This window comes from Sesamum indicum, linkage group LG8 (genome assembly GCF_000512975.1).
Source record: "Sesamum indicum cultivar Zhongzhi No. 13 linkage group LG8, S_indicum_v1.0, whole genome shotgun sequence".
In the NCBI taxonomy this organism is placed as follows: domain Eukaryota; kingdom Viridiplantae; phylum Streptophyta; class Magnoliopsida; order Lamiales; family Pedaliaceae; genus Sesamum; species Sesamum indicum.
The window spans coordinates 19940696-19960456 of NC_026152.1; the positions used below are offsets into that span (position 1 = coordinate 19940696).

Consider the following 19761-nt stretch of genomic DNA (forward strand, 5'->3'; position numbering starts at 1 on the left):
GACCAGCTTGGAAATTGCTCAGATGGAGTGGATGTACAATATCTCCTCGAGACCCTTAGAAAATACCAGGCTGATCTGTCAGAAATTTCTTGCAAATAATGATGACTTACTACCAGTTGCATTGAACTTGAATAGGCCAAAATTGCTTGAAAGTATACGATCTTCAGTTGCAAATATAGCTAGGTTACTGGAATGCCTGAAATCTTTTGAAGAAGCTTCTACCACAGCAGAAGGGCAGCTTGAGAGGGCAATGAGTTGGGCTTGTGGGGGTCCAAATTCTGGTTCTGTTGGAAATGTTCAAGCTAGAAATTCTGGAATACCTCCTGAATTCCACAATCATTTGATTAAGCGACGAAAATTGTTGCAGGAAGCTCGAGAAAATGCATCAGACATAATGAAAATTTGCCTCTCCATATTGGAGTTTGAGGCTTCGAGAGATGGCATTTTTAGGACTACAGGTGAAATTTCTCCACTGAGAACTGGAGCAGATGGTGGAATGTGGCAACAATCTTACCTCAGTGCAATAACAAAGTTGGACGTTACCTATCATTCCTTTACAAGTCGGTTTGAAGTTTTTTTCCTTGTTCAATATTGCACTGCAAGCCGATACTTGTGTTTACAGGCTCCTATGCTAGGATCACATTGTTTTTTCTTTTCTTTTTTTTTTTCCTTCAGGGGCTGAGAAAGAATGGAAGCTTGCACAAAGCAATATGGAAGCAGCTTCTAGTGGTTTAGTTTCTGCAACTAATGAACTTTCAATTGCTTCAGTGAAAGCAAAGTCCGCGTCAGGTGACATGTCTTTTAAACATTGACCTCCATTGCAACCAAATTTTATAATCAATTCCTGAAATATCTGAATATTGATTTTAACAAAGTTTTCAATGTTAGGCACTTCTACCTTATGCTCATTGTTTCCTTTTCAACCACTTTATGATTAAATTTCTGCGGCATATCAAGGCAAATACTTGCTCTGTCAATTCCCAACTTACTGGTTTCTTAATTTTCACTGCTTCAATAAGAAATTTCATACATGATGATCTTTTTACTTTCTGTCAATTTGGTCTTGGTAATTGAAAGATCTTGTTCCCTGTATAATTTTCTTCTCCCAAGTTACATCGATTTTCAAGCAAATGAACTATTGAAGATTCTCGCCACCGTGTAAGATAATCAACAAAATCCTTTGATTAGGTCTTGAATAGAGCATCTTGGGGGTTAATTTAATAGGTCATTTTCTATGTCACCATGAACTGATATTGCTGAAGAATAGCAACTCTTAGGTTGTGAAGCACTTCCTATGTCACTTTGCAGTCACTCAATTTCATCTTGTGTAGGCGATCTGCAGAGCACTCTTCTTGCAATGAGGGACTCTGCCTATGAAGCCAGCGTGGCTCTATCTTCATATAGGGGTGTTGTTCAAGGTCATAGTGCTCTGACTTCTGAATGTGGTTCAATGCTCGAAGAGGTATGTAATGTCTACATAAGGTTTTGGACATGTAAAATTATTGGGCTTATTTGTGTGTTAGTTGCATTGATGTTCAAAGATTTGCCACAAAAAGAAAAAGGGGTAGAAGGTCGCGGAATTATCCTCATAAGAGAAAGATACTCTTTAATTTTTTCTATAGACTCATCATGATCAACCTGGGGTGCCTTCCTGAATGTCGATTTTCTTAATAGTTTCATTTTTCTGCTTCTTTTCTTTCGTATTAGAAAAGGTTAAAAGGCATTTTTTTAATGTATGAAGGTGTTTACTTATGCTTAGGAAAATGCCTTCACATCTACAGGCAATTGACAGTTTCAAGTTATTTGCATATGTTCTTATGCACTAACCTTCAGCTTGTCTGCAGGTCTTGGCTATAACAGAAGGTCTGCATGATGTTCACATTCTGGGGAAAGAGGCTGCTGTATTACACTCTTCTCTTATGGGAGATCTTTCAAAGGTTTACCTTTGTGATTACTGAAGTTTTTGTGTTTAGTTGCTTTTTCTATCTTGCATAGGCAAATGAAGTACCACTATTAACCGCGCAAGCCTTGTAACCTGGGCAGGTTAATGCACTCCTTATTCCACTTGAGTCTCTACTATCAAAGGATGTTGCTGCTATGACTGATGCTATGGCTAGGGAAAAAGAGATAAAATTGGAGATAGCCCCCATTCATGGACAAGCAATATTCCAGTCTTATCATAATAGGGTCAATGAGGCTTTACAAGTGTTGAAGCCTTTGGTACCATCTCTTACATTGTCTGTCAAGGGACTTTACTCTGTGTTGACAAGGCTGGCAAGAGCTGCTAGTCTTCATGCTGGCAATCTTCATAAAGTAATGGAAATGAATAAAATTGTATCTAACAACATGATTTTGTATCTACGATGTTGTGATATAGGCATTATGTACTTTTCAGGCTCTTGAAGGAGTAGGAGAAAGCCTGCAAGTTAAGTCGCAGGACATTGATACGATGAGGGCAGATCTTACTGGTCCTGATGCTGAGTATGAGACGCAGGAGAGCGAGATGCTTGTCAAATCTGATGGCGAAAATGATGGGAATTCTGTTGGTTTAACTGAACTGGCTTTACCAGAGAGTGGATGGGTATCTCCACCTGTGAGCATCAGTAGTGGCAGTGCAGAGTCAGGTGCTACATCTGCTGAGGCAAGTATTGCAGATAGCTTCAACGGTCTTGACATGACTCTACCAGTTCCAGGTGGCTCTAGTAGCCAAGAGAAAGGAGATTGTCCACATTTCTGTTCATCAAGTTTAACTGAAGCATCTTCAATTGGGGTAACAACTTCTAAAAATAAGCAGGTTTTTAATTGCTATCCTCTATACCATGAAACTAGCGATTTTTGTGGCTTTTAACTGATGTAGTTTGCAGTGTCAAGACGTCTCTTTCTTTTTGTAGGAAAGTTCTGATGTGCATGTGGTGTGCAAAGATGACGAACCTGTGTTAAACCTAGACAAGGTTGAGGAAACATTGACGAAAACTTCCTTTACTAGTAAAGAAACTGTCAATCAAGCACACATGGGTAACATATCTTTCTTTCAAATATGACTAGTATGCTGGATCTTTCTGCACCTTTTCTTCAAACTGCATAATGGAACAAAGGCAAACTTTTGTATTTATCATGTAGTTATTTGTGCATGCACTTGCACATCAAACAAGATCCATCAATAATTAATGTGTACCAAGTTAATTGGGTACTCAAATTTTGCCTACAGTATGCCTCTTAACTCCCAAAACAGTGTGGAACCAAGGCATACAGATAGTTAAAAATGTGAACCTGGCAATCCTATTCATGCCATTTTATTTTGTCTCATCCCGCAAATTGGTCGTCATTTCTCTTTCCCATCTCCTTGTTCAACCAGCTCGAAAAGAATTGAACTGAATCATTGTTTGTCCTAATTGCTTTATTAGGTATCCTTTGCAGTTAAATTTTCATCTTAAGTTTTGACTGCTACAACTGTAGTGCCACTACAGAAGTTGCCGTAAAGGCAAGTTCCAAATCTTTATAAAGGACAACTTTGTTTGAGGTCTGGAGATATAGTTGCATGTTAACAGGTTAGAAGAATATTATTGGATGAAAAATACAGGAAAATGAGAGCCGTGGTTGTTGCATCATCATAAACGTAATGGATTTCTTTCATCAGAGCCAGCAGATAGTATTTGGAAGCAACTTTTCGTGCGTTCTTTTTGTTTTCATGATAATTTGCAAGAATTTGTATTGGTCTTAAGATCGAGCCGAATTGAGAAAATGAACCTCCTCATCCATGAATATCTGATGTGGGATCTCGGAATTTCCATTACTGTGTTATGAATATGATCAATTTCCATATGCTTTGAAATTAAATGCAAGTTTCTGGCCCGCAGGCAAAAATGCTTATGCATTGTCAGTCTTAAGGCAAGTGGAGATGAAACTTGATGGTCGAGATATCAGTGATAACAGGTATCTGGCTCCTTACAATACATGGAAAAAAACTGTATTCAGTGAATTTGGTGTTTGACACATTGTGCTACCATGGATATCTCAGGGAAATTAGCATTACGGAGCAAGTAGATTGTTTGCTCAGGCAAGCAACAAATATTGACAACCTTTGTAATATGTATGAAGGTTGGACGCCTTGGATTTAATCTTGGGAGCATTGTTCTTCTATGCCAACAAGCTTTCCATATTGAGTGCTCTAAGAGATAATGTCTCCATAAAAGGAACAAATTGTTGAAGAATCATCCATTAGCAGAGGGAGAGGCTGTTATTTGGAGACAGTAACTTTTTTGGGCGTAAGGTGCTGCACTGAGCAGATTCACAGCAAGTTCCATGGATATAGCTCGAAGGTCTCGTCATGAATGAAATTGAGCTCACTTTTTTTTGGGAGAGATATTGCAGGATGCTGAATATTAGTTCTTCCAAAGGTGCTTCCAATTGCCTATTGCCCATTGATCTCATCATAAAGGCTGAAGAATTTCTGGGGCAGTTTGCTTGCCCTCCAAACCAGTACAATGAATTATGCTGCCTTTGGTGTGAAGTTGGTGAAACAGTCATGAGGCAACAGGTTGGATGATTGCAGCTGTTGAATCGTCATCTTACTATATTTTCCATCATTCGTTGCTTCCACCAACCATCACAACCAGGTGCCTGGCTGATAAAATGGACTCAATTTATCTCCACATCTCATAGCTGCACCCAGTCAGGTGGTTGTAAGAATCAGTAACTCCTTCAAGAGTTTCTCAATGCATGCTTATGATGAATGACTAAGATATCCTCATCGCTTATCGCACTAGGCTTATGGTAGTTGTTGATACTTCCTTCAAACTGTACGTAACTACATAACTAGTGTAATGGACTCCTCATATAATTGACATGATTGTATTGATCTAGGTGTATTTGCAATTGATATTCAATTTGAACCCGATCAACCCAACAAATGTTAGGTTTGATTTGAGTGTTGGACCAAATAAAAAAAGGATAGGAACCTTCTTTCGGGTTTTTTGTTGAGTCTGAAACCATTGACAGGGCCGGTGGAATACCTCTTGCCGGATGCTGTTTGAAAAAGCAACTACTCCCAGAACTAATATACATCACCAAAGAGCCCATTGATATTTCTTCAGTCCGTAAATTACCATAAATTAATTTGTCTAGACAATTCCCTTTCATGGTATAAATACAGACACATTATAACTCAAATATCTCATCAAAAAATATCTTAGGCTATTTTCAGCTGGGCTTGTGGACTAGTGAACTACAGGACAAAGGCCAGGGCGTTTTCACTATTGGCTGAACTCAATTGCAAAGGCTACTGAAGAATTCATTTGTTAACAGAGTTGAAGAGGCCAAAAATAAAAGAGAAGAGAAGAATGATGGAAGTGCGGGGAATCGAACCCCGTGCCTCTCGCATGCGAAGCGAGCGCTCTACCATGTGAGCTACACCCCCTTGTGTTCCTCTCTGCTACTCCAGTTTTACTTCTCAATACGTAGCGACCAGAAATATCTATATGTTCCTTCTTCATTCTTTTTCTTTTCAACCTCAGCGCTATCACATTCACCACATGGGCAAAAACCAGGAAGTATCCTTGTTTGTCTTCTAGAACCAAAATAAGTGGATGGCAAATGCAAAGCTCAGACATGAACATGGTCCCCTATCAAAACTTTACAAAACCCCAACTTTCTTAAATTTAAATTTCTTTGCAAAAAGAAGCTCACCCCTTTACTTATTATGTCAATATTAAGCATTTATTATTACATCAAAAATTATTTCTCTTGGTAAACATGCAACCTCCGTTTCCTTACATATTTGTTAGCACAAAATCTCATCCAAAGTTTGGCATGAGGTTTAGTGATATGCGTTTGGTGGTCAGTGTTCAACGTGGTACATTCTCTCAGTTAAAAAGATAGTTCTAACGATAAATACAAATAAATTCTACCACCGGTGCTGCAACTACGACCATCAAATCAATTATGAAGGTGTCAAAGGAGTGTTTCTAACATGATTTCTTTGACCGGCGTCTGAAAAAATATGCTGAATGTGTTTCATGGAATATACTTGGGAACAAACCCGCGTCCCAGGACCAAGGGGAGAGGAGGGGACCATGCAACAAGCACAAGGCCCTTCCACACACTGATATTTCTGTGTCGAAAACCACACGATTCATTGCCCTCTGTACCTCCCTATAAATACACCACTATTCATACACTTCAACCTTCATCCATCTAAATATCAATACATAACATCAAGAATGAAAAAAGGGGGGGGGGGAAATGGCAGCTGTAGCTGATGTGTGCTTTGGAGAATTGACAAAGCTGAGAGCAAAGGTCAGAGCAAGAAATCCATTCTTGTCGAAATCCTGTCAAAGGGATTCCGCAGAGGAAGTAAAACAAAGGAAAGAATCTAAGAAAGACTCTTCATCAGCTCTCCTCGAGTCACCTGCACAGGCCAGAAGTGAGGAGACTATGTCAGAAGCCACTGTTTCATTGCTTATGGACCGGTTTGCGCCCTGCTGAATTCAAGAAACTGGAGAATGTCAATGGAAGAGCAGTTCTTCTGAGGGCCGGTAGATGAAAATTTGTCAGTATTTTTCTTTGTTTAAGAATGTTGTCTAGATGTATGTAGTATATATTGAAGCTTTGCTTTCCAAGTTGATAGCACCGTAGAGCTCTCAAGTAATGGTGGTAATATTTCACAGGGAGAAAAAATAGCCAATGTGATTGAACGAAAGAATTTTTCATGATCTCAATGGAGATGCATAGTTCTTGTATCTCCACAGATAGACATTTACAACTTCATTTGACATAATCGACAAAGGCCTAATCTGATGCCATCATCATATTATTCGACAAAAACTTGAATATATATATACATCTGACTTATCAGATTACATTAAGATAACAACAGACGTTAAAATAGAATTAATTTCCACGTGAGGAGCTCTATGCCGATGTGCTAGGCTCCATGCTCTCGGTGGACCATTCATTCAAACTGACAGTATTTCTCTCCTCGCTCCACTTCAGAATCTCCTTACTGTATCTAAGAGCTTTGTCAACGCTATCAGCCTCCAATCCTGTAACCCGTGATACAAACAACTTTCGCTCTGTTAGTGAATGAAACAGCCTTTTGAACTGCACGGCAATGTAATGGAAAGCACGTTGAGCCAAAGGCGGGTTGTTGCTGCTAGTGGCACTGTGTGGGTGAAGGCTGATCACAGGATTAAAATCATGGAACCAGTCACACTGTGTTAGAGGAACTCGTTCAATCTTATCCTCAAGAAGGTCAAACTTGTTGAGGATAAGAAGGAAATGTTTCTCAGCAAGTGTAGGATGAGTGACAATGCTCTCAAAGAGTTTCTTGGCTGCCAACATCTTGTTTGTGCGTATTCCATTGATGTCTTCATAATATTCATCATAATCTGTCAAGGAAACAGAATAGGTGACAAGATCGACATCTTCAAACATTTCCAACCATTTGCAGTGTTCTCCAAGGCTGCTCACGTGAACTCTAATGAGCTGGTAGCTGCATGGACAAAAGATGAATGATAACCAAACATATGCTGATGTTTCCGAAAATGGTTGATTAATGAACATAGTTAAAGAAGATTGCAGTGCATCAGTGTTAATTAATATTACAAGCTTTACCAGTGCTAAGATTCTTATTTCTAACCATGTATGTAAGTCATCCTATGACATTAACAGCCTTTTTTTTTTGGGGGGGGGGATAATGCAATATTAGAGAACTGACCTTATTGACGGATCATTCTGATCCGAAGATTCCATGTATCCATCTTGAGATGACTTCGGAAAAGAAAAATCCACTGATGCAACCCCATTGGATGAAGTAATACCTTCAGCGTACAAGATATCCATTTCAGATGGCTCATAGTCTATCCGGGAAATCTCAACAGCCTTTTTAAACAGAAATGAAACAAATGAATATTAGATTAATTCATCTCCCAAAAAAAAAAAAAGGATTAGATTAATTCAATTAGGCCCCTCATATAAAAAAGATCATAAAGAACGACGTACTCGATCTAAGAAATAATTAGCGACTCTGGGCAGCAAATGCAGTTCATTTCTCCGTTTGTAAATGGCTTGGAAAGCTTTATCTTTCCACAACTCCTCAACCATCGGTGAATACTCTCTAGTAGCAGCTGGGAATATGGCCTCCAATTCGCCTGACATCACGAGTTGGAGCAGAAAACTTGAGAAAGATTCCAGCCTTGGACTGAATGAATAAGCATTCTTTTTATCAACCTGGTCCGAACTCCCTGTCATCAACAAATCACTTTTAGAATATGAGAGTTGCAACCAAAAAATTGTAATGTTTATATAATAAAACATATAATATCTTCACTTTATATATTTCACTTGAGATAATTACTTAGTAATTGCCTGATATGGGTTAATACATATGTCAAAAGTCTCAACTACTTGGTACTTCTATGGTTTTAGAGTGTGTACAAGCAAAATGGGTGTCCAAGTCTAGGACATCTTTGTAAGAGTGCCCGTGCATCAAAATCTTGAGATTTGGACCCTTAGTTCTGTTTAGAGAGAATCAGCAAAATAAGTCAACTACGCAAACTGCTGATTGTAGTTGGCACTAGGAGAACTTGCAGTAGTAAGAGTTTTAACAGACAGTTTATTGGAGCTTGGTGCTGTATGGTTGATGGTAAATCTGATTTCGGAATTAATTTGTTACATTTAAGATAATTTATGGAGAAAATTTCTTTTGAAGCATCTTGAATGCTTGTCCATTGCAAAGATTGGGTACATAATTATATATCAAACAGCTGAAGGATGGCGCGATAGATGAAATAACTATATGTTTACCTGAAGGACCAGGCTCATCAGCATTTCGTCTCCTCATTTCAATCATATGATCTTCTTCAAACTGCTCACGCCCCTCAAGGATAATAGCAATGTATCTGTATAAGTTTCTTTGGATTACGGTTTTGATGTTTTGCTTCTCATCTTCCGAGAAAGGAACACTGTACAGAATTCTTGCCTGGTCACAGCAAATAGTTAAACAGACTCAGCAACCTCTTATGAAACATATTATTTTACAGTAAGAGAGAAAAAAGCAAGTTATTCAATTAATGAGCCGGACAAGAACAGCACTGGAGCTTCTTGGAATCATCTCGCAACTAAACCAATCCTATCAGTAGGTAAATCGCCAATCTTATAGGATTTCTTCTTCGTTCAAATCAATTTACAAGGTATATTTCTAAGTCTTGTATGGTGCGCCTTTGTCATCTTCATTGCTTAATAATACATCTTTTGAACTGCTCTTCAGTCATAAATTTAATTACAGAACATGCAGCTAACAATACAGGATTAAATCAAATTTAAGATTCTGCGTCAAATTCATCAAGTTATCAACAGATGCATACAAGTGGAGCTTTAAACTCAGAGGATAAATTCCACCAACTATGATATACCTGTTTATATATAGTACTCGTTCCAGACTGATCACAACCAACTAGGAGAAGTTTATTCTTCGCGTCCTGTTCTTGGTTCTTTGAGTTTACTTTATTGCTATTGTTGTCAATATCTTCACCACCAGTATTCGTGATATCAGAAGGGAACGGCAAAGATAGAGCAGCACATACTATCCTGACTCTTTTCTGAAGAAGAAAAATTTTCAGCCCAATCAATCACCAAAGGTGTAGATGCATCAAATGGGTAGTCATAAAGACAAAGCAAAGATGATAACCAAATATTACCTTCTCCCATAATTTGCCCATCACATAATTCATGCCTTCATGCTGGTAGGACCCATCTGCAGTGACCCAAAAATGAGGATTTCCTTCGCAGTGGATTCCAGCAGCCTGCAAACACACGACAAATGGCTGAGATTTCATACCTCAAAATAGTAACATATCAACAAAGACTTTAAGCACAAGAAACCTGCAACATCCAGAACTCTGCTTTAGTGATCTCCCGATTGTTTATCATCACATTCGTGTTGCCGTTGCTAGCATCTTGCCTAATTTGATAACCAACTGCCAGTTGTGCACTGATAATCTGACACGGCTGCTCGCCATCCTGACAGTTTCATCCAAAACTATTAGTTACCAACCAAAAAAAGAACAGAAAATACAGAATTTAAGCTCTAGAAGCTAGTCTAAGTGGGAGACAACGCTCACCTTTCCCCAGAATCCGGACACCTTATCATACCAGTATTTCCCTGGTCTAAGCTTCTTTGGAGGATTCGGGCAACTCTGCAACATAACCAACTCTTCAATAGACAAAGGCTTGTCATTTACAAAGATAAGATGAGGTGGCAGCTGATTAACTTCACACGATATCTCCGCGCTCATGATTTGCTTAATTGCCTCGTCTCCTAGCAGTCTTTTCAGCATTCTTGAACATTTCCCAAGTGATCCACGCTTTGATTCATCAATCCGATAACCTATGCAAGCAATGCATTTTCGCCCTTCTGGCATAGACCCCATTGCTTTGATCACACACTTGCTACAATACTTAGCCCCGCAAACAATGCAAACTTCCTTTCCTGCAAACCGGTTCTTCTTACAACACCGATTGCACAAGCCTTTCTTAACATCATCCAAAACAAGTCGCCTCTCTGGTATGATCTCGTGCCCATCATGATCAGTTTGTTCTGACATGGAATCATTTGACGGCAAATCACGGAAAGTCACCACCGAAGCTCTGTGGCCTTGACCAGAAACTTCATCTGCACAATCTTCCACGTCTTCATTTGAATTGGAAGTCGTGGCATTTGAACAATCACCGTATGACACACCGGCCTTCAGATTATCATCCAAATCCTCAACATCCGAGCTTTCTGACAAGTGGTTCGAATCATCATGGCCGTCTGAGAAACCCATTGTACCAGAACTACTGGAACTTTGAGCTCCACCAAACACATTCGATTCACCATCTCCTCCCTCTTCTATTGCTAATTTACCGTTTCTGTAAGAACAATTCCCGGATTTTCTTGAATAAACCCTGCCGGAAAGCCCAATTTTACCAACATGCGCCTCCGTGACTTGATGGTGGGCAGCTTCAGAACCTGATGATTTCAACTCCTCTAAAACTTTTTTGTTCTGGTGATCACTCTTTTTGACTATTGGTTGAACAACTGGCAGACTCAAATTACTCAACATCACACCCCTAGCAGCCACCGCCGCAGTTGGAATCCGGCGAACATCCACCGGAGCCACCTGCGGTATATCCTGACTGACTGGAGGGCCACTATACTCCATAGCAAAGGAGTACTCCACACTATAATCATCATCATGATCCTCACTTTTTGCTGATGAAACAGGCAAAATACTCCTCAAAACACTAGTCATCTTAACTGAACCAATCTCAATTCTTGAAAATTGGGATAAAAACACAACAACCTGTTTCTCGGACTCAAAGCCTCAAAACCAAGAAAAACAGCAGGAACTTCAACAGGCAAACCATCTGATGAAGCCCCTTAACATATTCTGATTTATACGGCTAGAGAAAGTCAATTAAACTGAAATATTTACGGTAAAAATCGGAAAGAATTGGCAAAAGACTGAAAACGAGAAGATGGGTTTCTGGTCTTTGGCTTACCAGAGGTTTGACATTAAAAAGATGAAGACTGATCTCAAAGGGAAGACTAGGAACTCGAAAGACTTGTTCTTGATCAAAATTTCAAAGACCCAGTTTTCCTAATCAACGCGTTTGCAAGAAATTTGACTGTGAAGTAATGTGGGAAAGGGAGGAAAAATATGCTACTGTTTGAAGATTTCAATAAAAAAACACACTCCAACCTGCTGCTTTATGACTTGAGATCCGGGAAGCTGCCTGAGAAATTTCGCCTACAACGGCGTTTGAATAATTCTAACTTAGTTTTTAGGATCAAGAAATTAAAATCTTGTAAGCAGAACAAGGAATCATTTCAATCTAAATTCAGATAACTTTGCCTTGATTTTAATTTTGTAATGAGCTCAAGTTTATGACTCACACGAGTGTTTTTAGTCAGTACTGATTGCCATTTACATAATCAATGCTACTTCATCTGGCATATCTTTGTCAACTTTCCCAATTTTTTTTTTTGTGGGGATACAAAAATAAAAAAGTAGGAGTGATGTTGGTATATTATGAATAAAGAATAATTGTGTGAAAAATTAATAAACAGATTGGGAGGTATATTTAATTTTATCACATAATGGGAGTAGTACAACATTTAACTTTTAACTATTAAATTTGTGAAACTGTATATAATATAAGTTAAAGAAAAAGAAAACAGGAATCCCAGTAACTGTAAGCAGAATAAAATAAGAAGTGAAAGGAAAATGAGACAAGAAAAGAAGGAAGGCTTTTTTGGTTAAATTAAAGGTCAGAAGTTGTCTTATTATTTTTCATGTATTTGTCAGGATTTGTTCCATGTGAGTGAGGCAGACAGAGACTGGACTTGTCATATCTGATTCTTTGCTGCATTTCTACATGTAGTAATAATTAATAATTCAAATAAAATTAAAAAATATTCTCAAAAATATTTTTTATTATTTAAAAAATTATAAGTATATCTTAAATTAACAATAATTTCTATAATAAAGGATATTTATTAAATTATAAATGTCCTTATAATTTTTTAAATAATAAAAGACAAAATTTAAAAAAATCTATTATAATTTATCCTAATAATTAATACCTTCATCAGCAATTATTGTACAAAAATTACTGATTAGTTGGCAAGTTTTTTTTATTTTTTTATTTTTTGGTGGGGTTTGGGTGATCACGTGATTGACGCAGCAATTTGTGTTTTATTATATTATTATTAATTTAAATCAGTTTCGAATTGGGCCGTCGTAAGTCCGTATGGTGGTATTGGGGCAGGAGCATTTAACACTGTGTTTATGGGAGAAGGGTTGAGAATTAAGTTGGGTGATCATCATACGTAATTGGGCCTTTGTTACTGGATATTAATCACAAGTCCCCTTAGACTTTAGTTGTTTCTTTGATGGACTAAGACTAATTTGAATCATCCTTCAATTTTATCCATCAAACTAAATTAAATTGTTAAATATCAATTTTTTGGGGAGGAATAAATTATTAATTAATAAGTCAATACAAATTAGCTAATGATTGAATTTTTCAAATTAAAATCCTAAATAAGTTTGTGAATTTGAAGATAATAAATTGGTAATAAGCTTTAACAAATGCAGACATTAAGTATTTTGATGTAACTGACCCAATATATAATATAAAATTATTATGCATTCTTAAATATAACTTGTTAGAAAATTTGAGCACCAAATGTTTATGGTGTTTTTAGCCCAATAAAAATAATTACACACATTCATGCCTACAAAAGAAGCATTGACAATGAGACACACTACATATATAAATACATACCACCAGTCTACATCAACTCATGTTAAAAGCAACTCTAACTTTCTACTACGATAATCATAAAATTTCATGTTTTTTCTTTGCTTTTATTCCCCCCACAAATCCTCAAAGCTACAATATTTTTACAATTTGCTCCCATAAATTTAAAAAAAAAAATTACACATCCAAAAATTGAAACATTTCAATTTAAATTTATAACAAAATCATTTGTCCATAATTTTCTAATCTTATAATTTATGAGTGCTTGTAATCGAATAATTTCACATCGTATTTAATTGATAGTGTAGAGATAAGTGCATGAGAAAAAGAAAATATCATAACTAAGTGAAGATTAATCAATATATAAACTAATGAAGATAGATTACAAATAAAAAGAAACATATATGCCAACTACAGAGGTTGTATTTCTTTTTTCTAAACTAAAATACAGATGTATGTACGTATAATGTTGTATAGTATATAGTATACAATACAATGATGATAAATATGACACCCAGCACTAAATTAAAGAATGGAGAAACGGCTTTTTTCTTGGCCGCTAAGGTTCCACCAATCTGGACCCAACCTTATATTGCTAGCTTCCTCACTTGCATATTCCTCAATACCAATCAATGCTTCTGCCGTCTTCCATTCAATCCTCTGCTAAATGTATCTCTTGCCTCCTCTTTTAACTCCATACCAACTTCTTCTACCAATATTGTCGGAGGCGTGGGTTCCACGCTCCACCCCCCTCTTCCCGCTCTCCCCACGCTCCGCACCCCTCCATACCTTAACACTCTTGTCCAGGCTTCCACTGTAAACAATCCACCGCTCATCACTCTCCTCTTCCGCGCCTTCGTCCTTCTCCACGGCCAGGCACTTCACAGGTCCGCTATGTCCTGTCAGCACCGCCACGCACGTATGCTCTGCCCCATCGTCCCTCCTCCACACGCATATACTGTTATCCGCCGACCCACTCAGCACCAAATTCCCACCCACCGCCAAACACAACACCGCCAGCTTGTGGCCTCTCAGGACGCCGCCGTAGGACATGAAGTGCTTTTCACGCTCCCAGAAGTTCACCAGCCCGCCGGAGGAGCCAGCATACAGTGCTCCCGCCGAGTGCATCACCACCACAGCATTCACCGCGTGGTCCTGCTTCAACAGCGTGTCCACCAGCACGTGCTGCGTGGACTTGCCCACCAGCTCCCGCCGCCACGCCTTCACCGACCCGTCGGCCGAACCAGTAAAAACCAACCCGTCGAACCCGACGACTACGGAATTCACAGCGTCGTCGTGGGCCTGGATGGATTCCAGGCATTTGGAGTCCGAAATTCTCCACACTTTCAACGTTTTATCCCAAGAACCCGAGTACAGCAAACCCTGTTCGGCGTCAATGCTCAGGCACGAAATGGTATCATAATGTTTAACCCACGGGACATTGCGGTTTCTCCTCACCTCGACGTAGTTTTTCCGGTTAATGGATTTCGCCACCAACTCCCGGGTTGTGGGCAAGCTCCCAACAAACTTGTGCGTGTTCCTTCTATCCGTGCCCATGAATCTCCAGATCCGGATTTTTCCGTCCTGATGGCCGGTGAAAACTTTATCCCCTAACACAACAACGGCTTTCACCAACCCACTTCTGGACTTGAACCCGGAAAACTCCTGCAAGTTCTTCCACACCCTTATATTCTTGCTATCCGAGCCCGTATACAGCAGACCCCCCGAAGCCGCAAGCGAATAAATGTGACCTTCTTCCCGGAAGATGGATCCCATAAAGCCGCACTTATCTGGAGACACATCAGTCTCCTGTTCACCATCTTCATCTCCCGGCGGCAAGAATCCGGCGGGTTGATGAATCCAGGGAGAATTGATGTAGGGTGAGGGTTGGACCAACGGCGACATCAAATGATCATAGGGGGAAGAACTGGGGGTGCTGGGGCCGGAATAATACATGGTGGGGTTGTACCTGGGTGAGGTAATTGCTATGGGGGAAGCATCACTGTTCCGAGGAGGGGAATGTTTGTTTTTCTTGGGGTAGAGAGGGGAATGGTTATAGTGAGTGAAAGGATCGTGGTGGATATCTTGAGTGGAAGGATCGGAGGCGAACAGGGCGCCGAGTTTGCGCCGCGGGAGAGAGTTTTTCTCCGGGGAAGTCGGGCTTCCTTTGATTTGAAAGATGGTCATTGCATATGGTAGTGTGATTGTGTGTTTTGTATGGGATGGAGAAAATAACAAGGGAGTAGGGTTTGTGTGGATTGTAAGGGATGGGGGTTATATATAAAGGAGGTGAGGTGGGCTAAGTAGGTAAACTAGGAATGGGGACACGTGGTGGAATGATACGTGAAGCTCACGATACAAGAAAAAGTGAAGCAGTGTAAATTCATCTCAAGTGGGAAAGAATCGCATCTTACTAGTAGCGACTACTTGGTAAAAGTTGATTGGATTATAGAGCGAAACCTTTTGAGGAATCAGATGAGATTCAAACTTGGTTAATATAAACACGCTATAAATGTAAAGAAATCCTAACTCTAGAAGAAGATGTGGAATATAAAAAATAATAATAACAACACGCGGGTACATATCATATTTTGTTGTCGTGGAGGAGCAGAAGTAGAGCATACATTTCTTAAATGCGGCTGACCTTTTCATGTTTATTTAATCTCTGGCTAATTAGTTTCCCATTTGGAAATGTTAACTTAATACGCAGAATTAAATTAATTACTGCCTCTGCGGAGGAGGCACCCACCCCAACACACAATAACATGTTTAAATTATTAGGATTAGCCATATATCATATATCAAACTATGAAACCAACCACAAACATCATCCATATATAATGATAATTCACTAACAACTCAAATATTATGAAACAACTTTTACATAATTGAATTGTTATGACAAATTGCAACATGTTTTTCTTATACTTGTTATAATGCTAAATACTCCATAATTATTTAAAAAATTATAAATATTTTTTTGATCGTTTAATAAATATTATCTACAACAAACTCTCACTAAAAATATCTTTTAAATTTTTGTTAATTTTCAAAATTATGATAAATTTAAAAAAAAAACTCATCATAATTTACCTTTTTCAATAACTGTAATTTTTGAATAAATAAAAAATGAAAAATGAAATGTGAATTTGCAGGTTGGGTATATAGATTATATAGTATGCATACAGCCCAAATTCGGGATACAAACTCTGACCGAGCGCGCCGTTAACTTGTCCACCAGAATTACTATAACCATATCGTTTCACATTTGTTCACGCGCCAAACCGTCAATGGTCTAAAACCGCTGGTGGGCCAACCTACGAAATTAATACCGCATCAAAGCGACGGTTGCATAGTGCCACGTAACATGATCTTGTCCGTAGAGCCCCTGATCATCAGCTAATAATATCAAGCCACGTTGAAGTCAAACCAATGACATGGTGCCACAAGTTGGCTGCTATCCTCTGTACGTCAGCATAGCGTACGTAGTGACTGGGGGGCACGAAGATTTGCGAAGCAGTTGATCAAATGTCAACGTATCGTAACTAACGTATAGAAACAAGTGAAGCACACTGAGACATGATTTGATTCTGGTATTGGATTAAGATCAACTGACAGTTGGATGTCAGGGCGGGAAAAATCTTATACATGATTGTGTTTATTAAAAAAATATTTTAATCAAAATTTAAAATTACTAAATCTAAATCCGGCTACACAATTTGATCCAAACAACATTTATCAATCAGATAATTTATTTTTACTAGATTGCTTCATGAGTCGTAAAACTAAAAATACAATCAAAATTTACTGCGATAAGCGGACTAAAAACTTTTAATTATCAAGTCGGTAAATTCAAAAGGACCATAAAAAATTGACCTAATCATCGTAGAAATATTTAAGGGGACCAATGAAATTAATATTAGGTGTCAAAATCTGAAAAGAGTGACAATTGATACAGCTCGCTTAATTACTTGGGGCAAAAAGATATAAATCTTGAATTGTAAGTAAATTGGTCTTAATTGAAGGTACGGACAGTGGTCCTTCAATTTGCTTGAATTGATGGTAAGTATTGTATCAATATGTAATATATATTTAATTTATTCCAAAATAATGAAGCTAATTAATATGATGTTGTAAGGTATTTTAGATAAAAATTAAAAAAAAAACTTGCATAGTTTAAGTTTATTGTACTTCAACAACTACCGACGGAAAGGACTCTACTTCATATATATCTTAATTACATTAATTATAATAATAGTTTGTTAAATACATCAATATAATTAAAGCAATTACATCTTATGTAATTTCTTGGGGTTGTTTTTCACTTTTCTTGTAAGCACTTCTTTAAGGTGTTGGATGTGATTTAAGAAAAATTTAGTACCAAGTTACGGTAAATGCAATTTGAAGTTATAAAAAAAAAATTAAGTAGATCGAATATATCATATTATTTGGTCATATGGGACTTATTTGTTAGATGGAGGCAGACCTCAAAAGTATTAGATGTAATTTTTCAAATCATAGGAGGTCTAGGTGTAAGTACACCAAATCTTATGGGAGGAGAGTGTAATTATCCATTGATAATATGTAGGTGTGTGCCTGTGTATATCTGTTTATTTTACGCTATTTTAAATAGATATTTCTTATTACATCTCGTATTGTATTTCACACAAATTGAAATACTTTTGTAAAAAATATGCGGATCATGGCATTAATTTTAAAAATAAAAATGTAGTGTATAAAATCGTAATATAAAATACAATAATATTATTTAATAAAAGATTAGTAGTGAAAGTGAATCAACGGCGGTACCTACTTGTTGACATATCCACCAGTGCTTTAAATTGCTGCTGGTAGGTAAAGAATAGTAATTGGTTATTCTTACAAGCAATAGAAATAAAATATTTAAACGTCCAAAGAAACATTATGATCAACTGAGCAGCGGCAGCTCTTGATTTTCAAAGGGTCTATTCCCGTAAGGATTCAGACCACGTATACAATAACATTTGCATTCTTTATCAATAATTATATAAAGCAAGAAAACAAGAAACAATTATGGAGTCCCAACCGCCAACTGTCCAAAATGGGCCTGATTTTGATGGTTATTATGTCTGCTAATAATTTTGCCCGGTTTTGTCAGCACCGTTAGATCATCAGTTTCTATTTGATCTGTTTGTCTTGTCATCCATTGAGCAATGTTTTCTGCTCAAGTAGATAACTTTTGGTGGGGTCTGCCGATGTCTTGGATATGAATTTGTCCACATAAGTTATTAATAATAGTTCATATATGATATTTATATCATGTATTAATTCAATCATTAATCGTTCATACGATACAAGTTCAAATGACAATCTCGATTTTTTCCTTGTGTTGATGAGTAGTTGGTGCTGTGGCTCCAAATCACATGTGTGGAAAGGAAAAAATTATTATTTGTGTCCTTTAATTTTACCCTCTATTAGTTTTAGTCCTATAAGTATGTCTTTTATTTATTTAGTCCTGTAAGTTACAAATATGATGACAAATAGTTTGAATTAGGTTTTTCTACAAAATTTTTCGGCTAGATTTTGAAAATTAGCAGACAATTTATTGAACATTCAATAATTTAGACACGTGTAACGACACATGGCCATCAATGCTGGCTGGGCACTATTTAAATACCAAAATTCTAAAAAAGATTATATAAAATTTAAAACTTTTATAATTTAAATTAAAAAATTAAATAAAAATTATAATAATAAAAAGTAAATTATTTTATTAATTATATTATTTACTATAAATAAAACTAACTACAATTACAAATTAAAAAATAATTAAATTTTCATTAACTTTTTTATTTTTTTTAATTTTCTTTCAAAACTTGACTTTTTTCTTAACTTTATTATTTTTAATTAATTTAATTAATATTTATTTATTTATAATTTGCAACGACGATTATTAGATTGCTGCCGCCTCCGTTGCAAAGGAAGGTGGCGCCCTCCTCACTTCTAGGCGACCGCTGTTGCTGTTGCCGCCGCAATAGAGGCCATGGCCTCCGTGAATGCCAGGGGATTGGGAAGGAAGGACGGACGGGACGGGGGCAGAGGTGGGTGAAGTTAATTTTTTTTTAAAAAAATAATAATATAATTTTTATATATTATAACTATACATATAATATAATTTAAAATTTGTTAAATTTTATCTCCTTTAAAATATGTCCAGCATTTCTTCCAACTCATATCCAAAGCCGATATAGGATTAAAATCCCACAAAAATTGTCCAACTCGCATACCATGTTATTAATTTTCCAACTAAAAATTAAAATTTCGATGATCGAAGAACTATCCTTTATCATCTTTTAACTTACAGAACTAAATAAACAAAAAGCGTACTTATACGATTAAAACTAATAGAAGGTAAAATTAAAGGACGAAAAAAATAATTCACCCGTATAAAAAATGATATTAGTCTATTGAGACGGC

General features: G+C 37.3%; 3 protein-coding genes and 1 non-coding gene across 4 annotated transcripts in view; 1 reads left to right on the plus strand and 3 right to left on the minus strand.

The window, feature by feature from the left end:
* Positions 1-4972, plus strand: part of LOC105169593 — a 20099-nt gene extending 15127 nt beyond the window's left edge. Inside the window, 9 exon segments of the mRNA XM_020695939.1 lie at positions 1-560; positions 676-789; positions 1332-1462; positions 1845-1937; positions 2044-2313; positions 2396-2794; positions 2892-3015; positions 3858-3933; positions 4019-4972. The exon segment at positions 1-560 is cut by the window's left edge and continues 8 nt beyond it. Coding sequence (XP_020551598.1) covers positions 1-560; positions 676-789; positions 1332-1462; positions 1845-1937; positions 2044-2313; positions 2396-2794; positions 2892-3015; positions 3858-3933; positions 4019-4118 — 1867 coding nt within the window. The 3' untranslated portion in view covers positions 4119-4972.
* Positions 5344-5416, minus strand: TRNAA-CGC. Its single transcript has one exon. It is a non-coding gene; the product is annotated as a tRNA-Ala (tRNA).
* LOC105169594 (extra-large guanine nucleotide-binding protein 1) lies at positions 6414-11930 on the minus strand. The gene is made up of 8 exons (XM_011090019.2): positions 10119-11930; positions 9880-10017; positions 9696-9800; positions 9411-9596; positions 8803-8977; positions 7999-8240; positions 7715-7878; positions 6414-7489 (listed from the first exon to the last, which is right to left on the minus strand). Exons 1-8 carry the CDS (start codon positions 11289-11291, stop codon positions 6910-6912), a joined length of 2763 nt encoding a protein of 920 aa, XP_011088321.1. The 5' UTR covers positions 11292-11930; the 3' UTR covers positions 6414-6909.
* On the minus strand, positions 13865-15568 carry LOC105169901 (protein JINGUBANG). The gene has a single exon (XM_011090454.2). The coding sequence runs from the start codon at positions 15490-15492 to the stop codon at positions 13969-13971; it is 1524 nt and encodes a 507-aa protein (XP_011088756.1). The 5' UTR covers positions 15493-15568; the 3' UTR covers positions 13865-13968.

Excerpts from the sequence above, each read along its gene's own strand:
- LOC105169594 (XM_011090019.2), bottom strand. The coding sequence starts at position 11,291 with ATGACTAGTGTTTTGAGGAGTATTTTGCCTGTTTCATCAGCAAAAAGT. Across the intron at positions 9,801-9,879 it reads CAGAGTTCTGGATGTTGCAG|GCTGCTGGAATCCACTGCGA; the intron begins GTTTCTTGTGCT and ends GTGTGTTTGCAG. Across the intron at positions 7,490-7,714 it reads CAGAATGATCCGTCAATAAG|CTACCAGCTCATTAGAGTTC; the intron begins GTCAGTTCTCTA and ends TTGTCCATGCAG.
- LOC105169901 (XM_011090454.2), bottom strand. The coding sequence starts at position 15,492 with ATGACCATCTTTCAAATCAAAGGAAGCCCGACTTCCCCGGAGAAAAAC.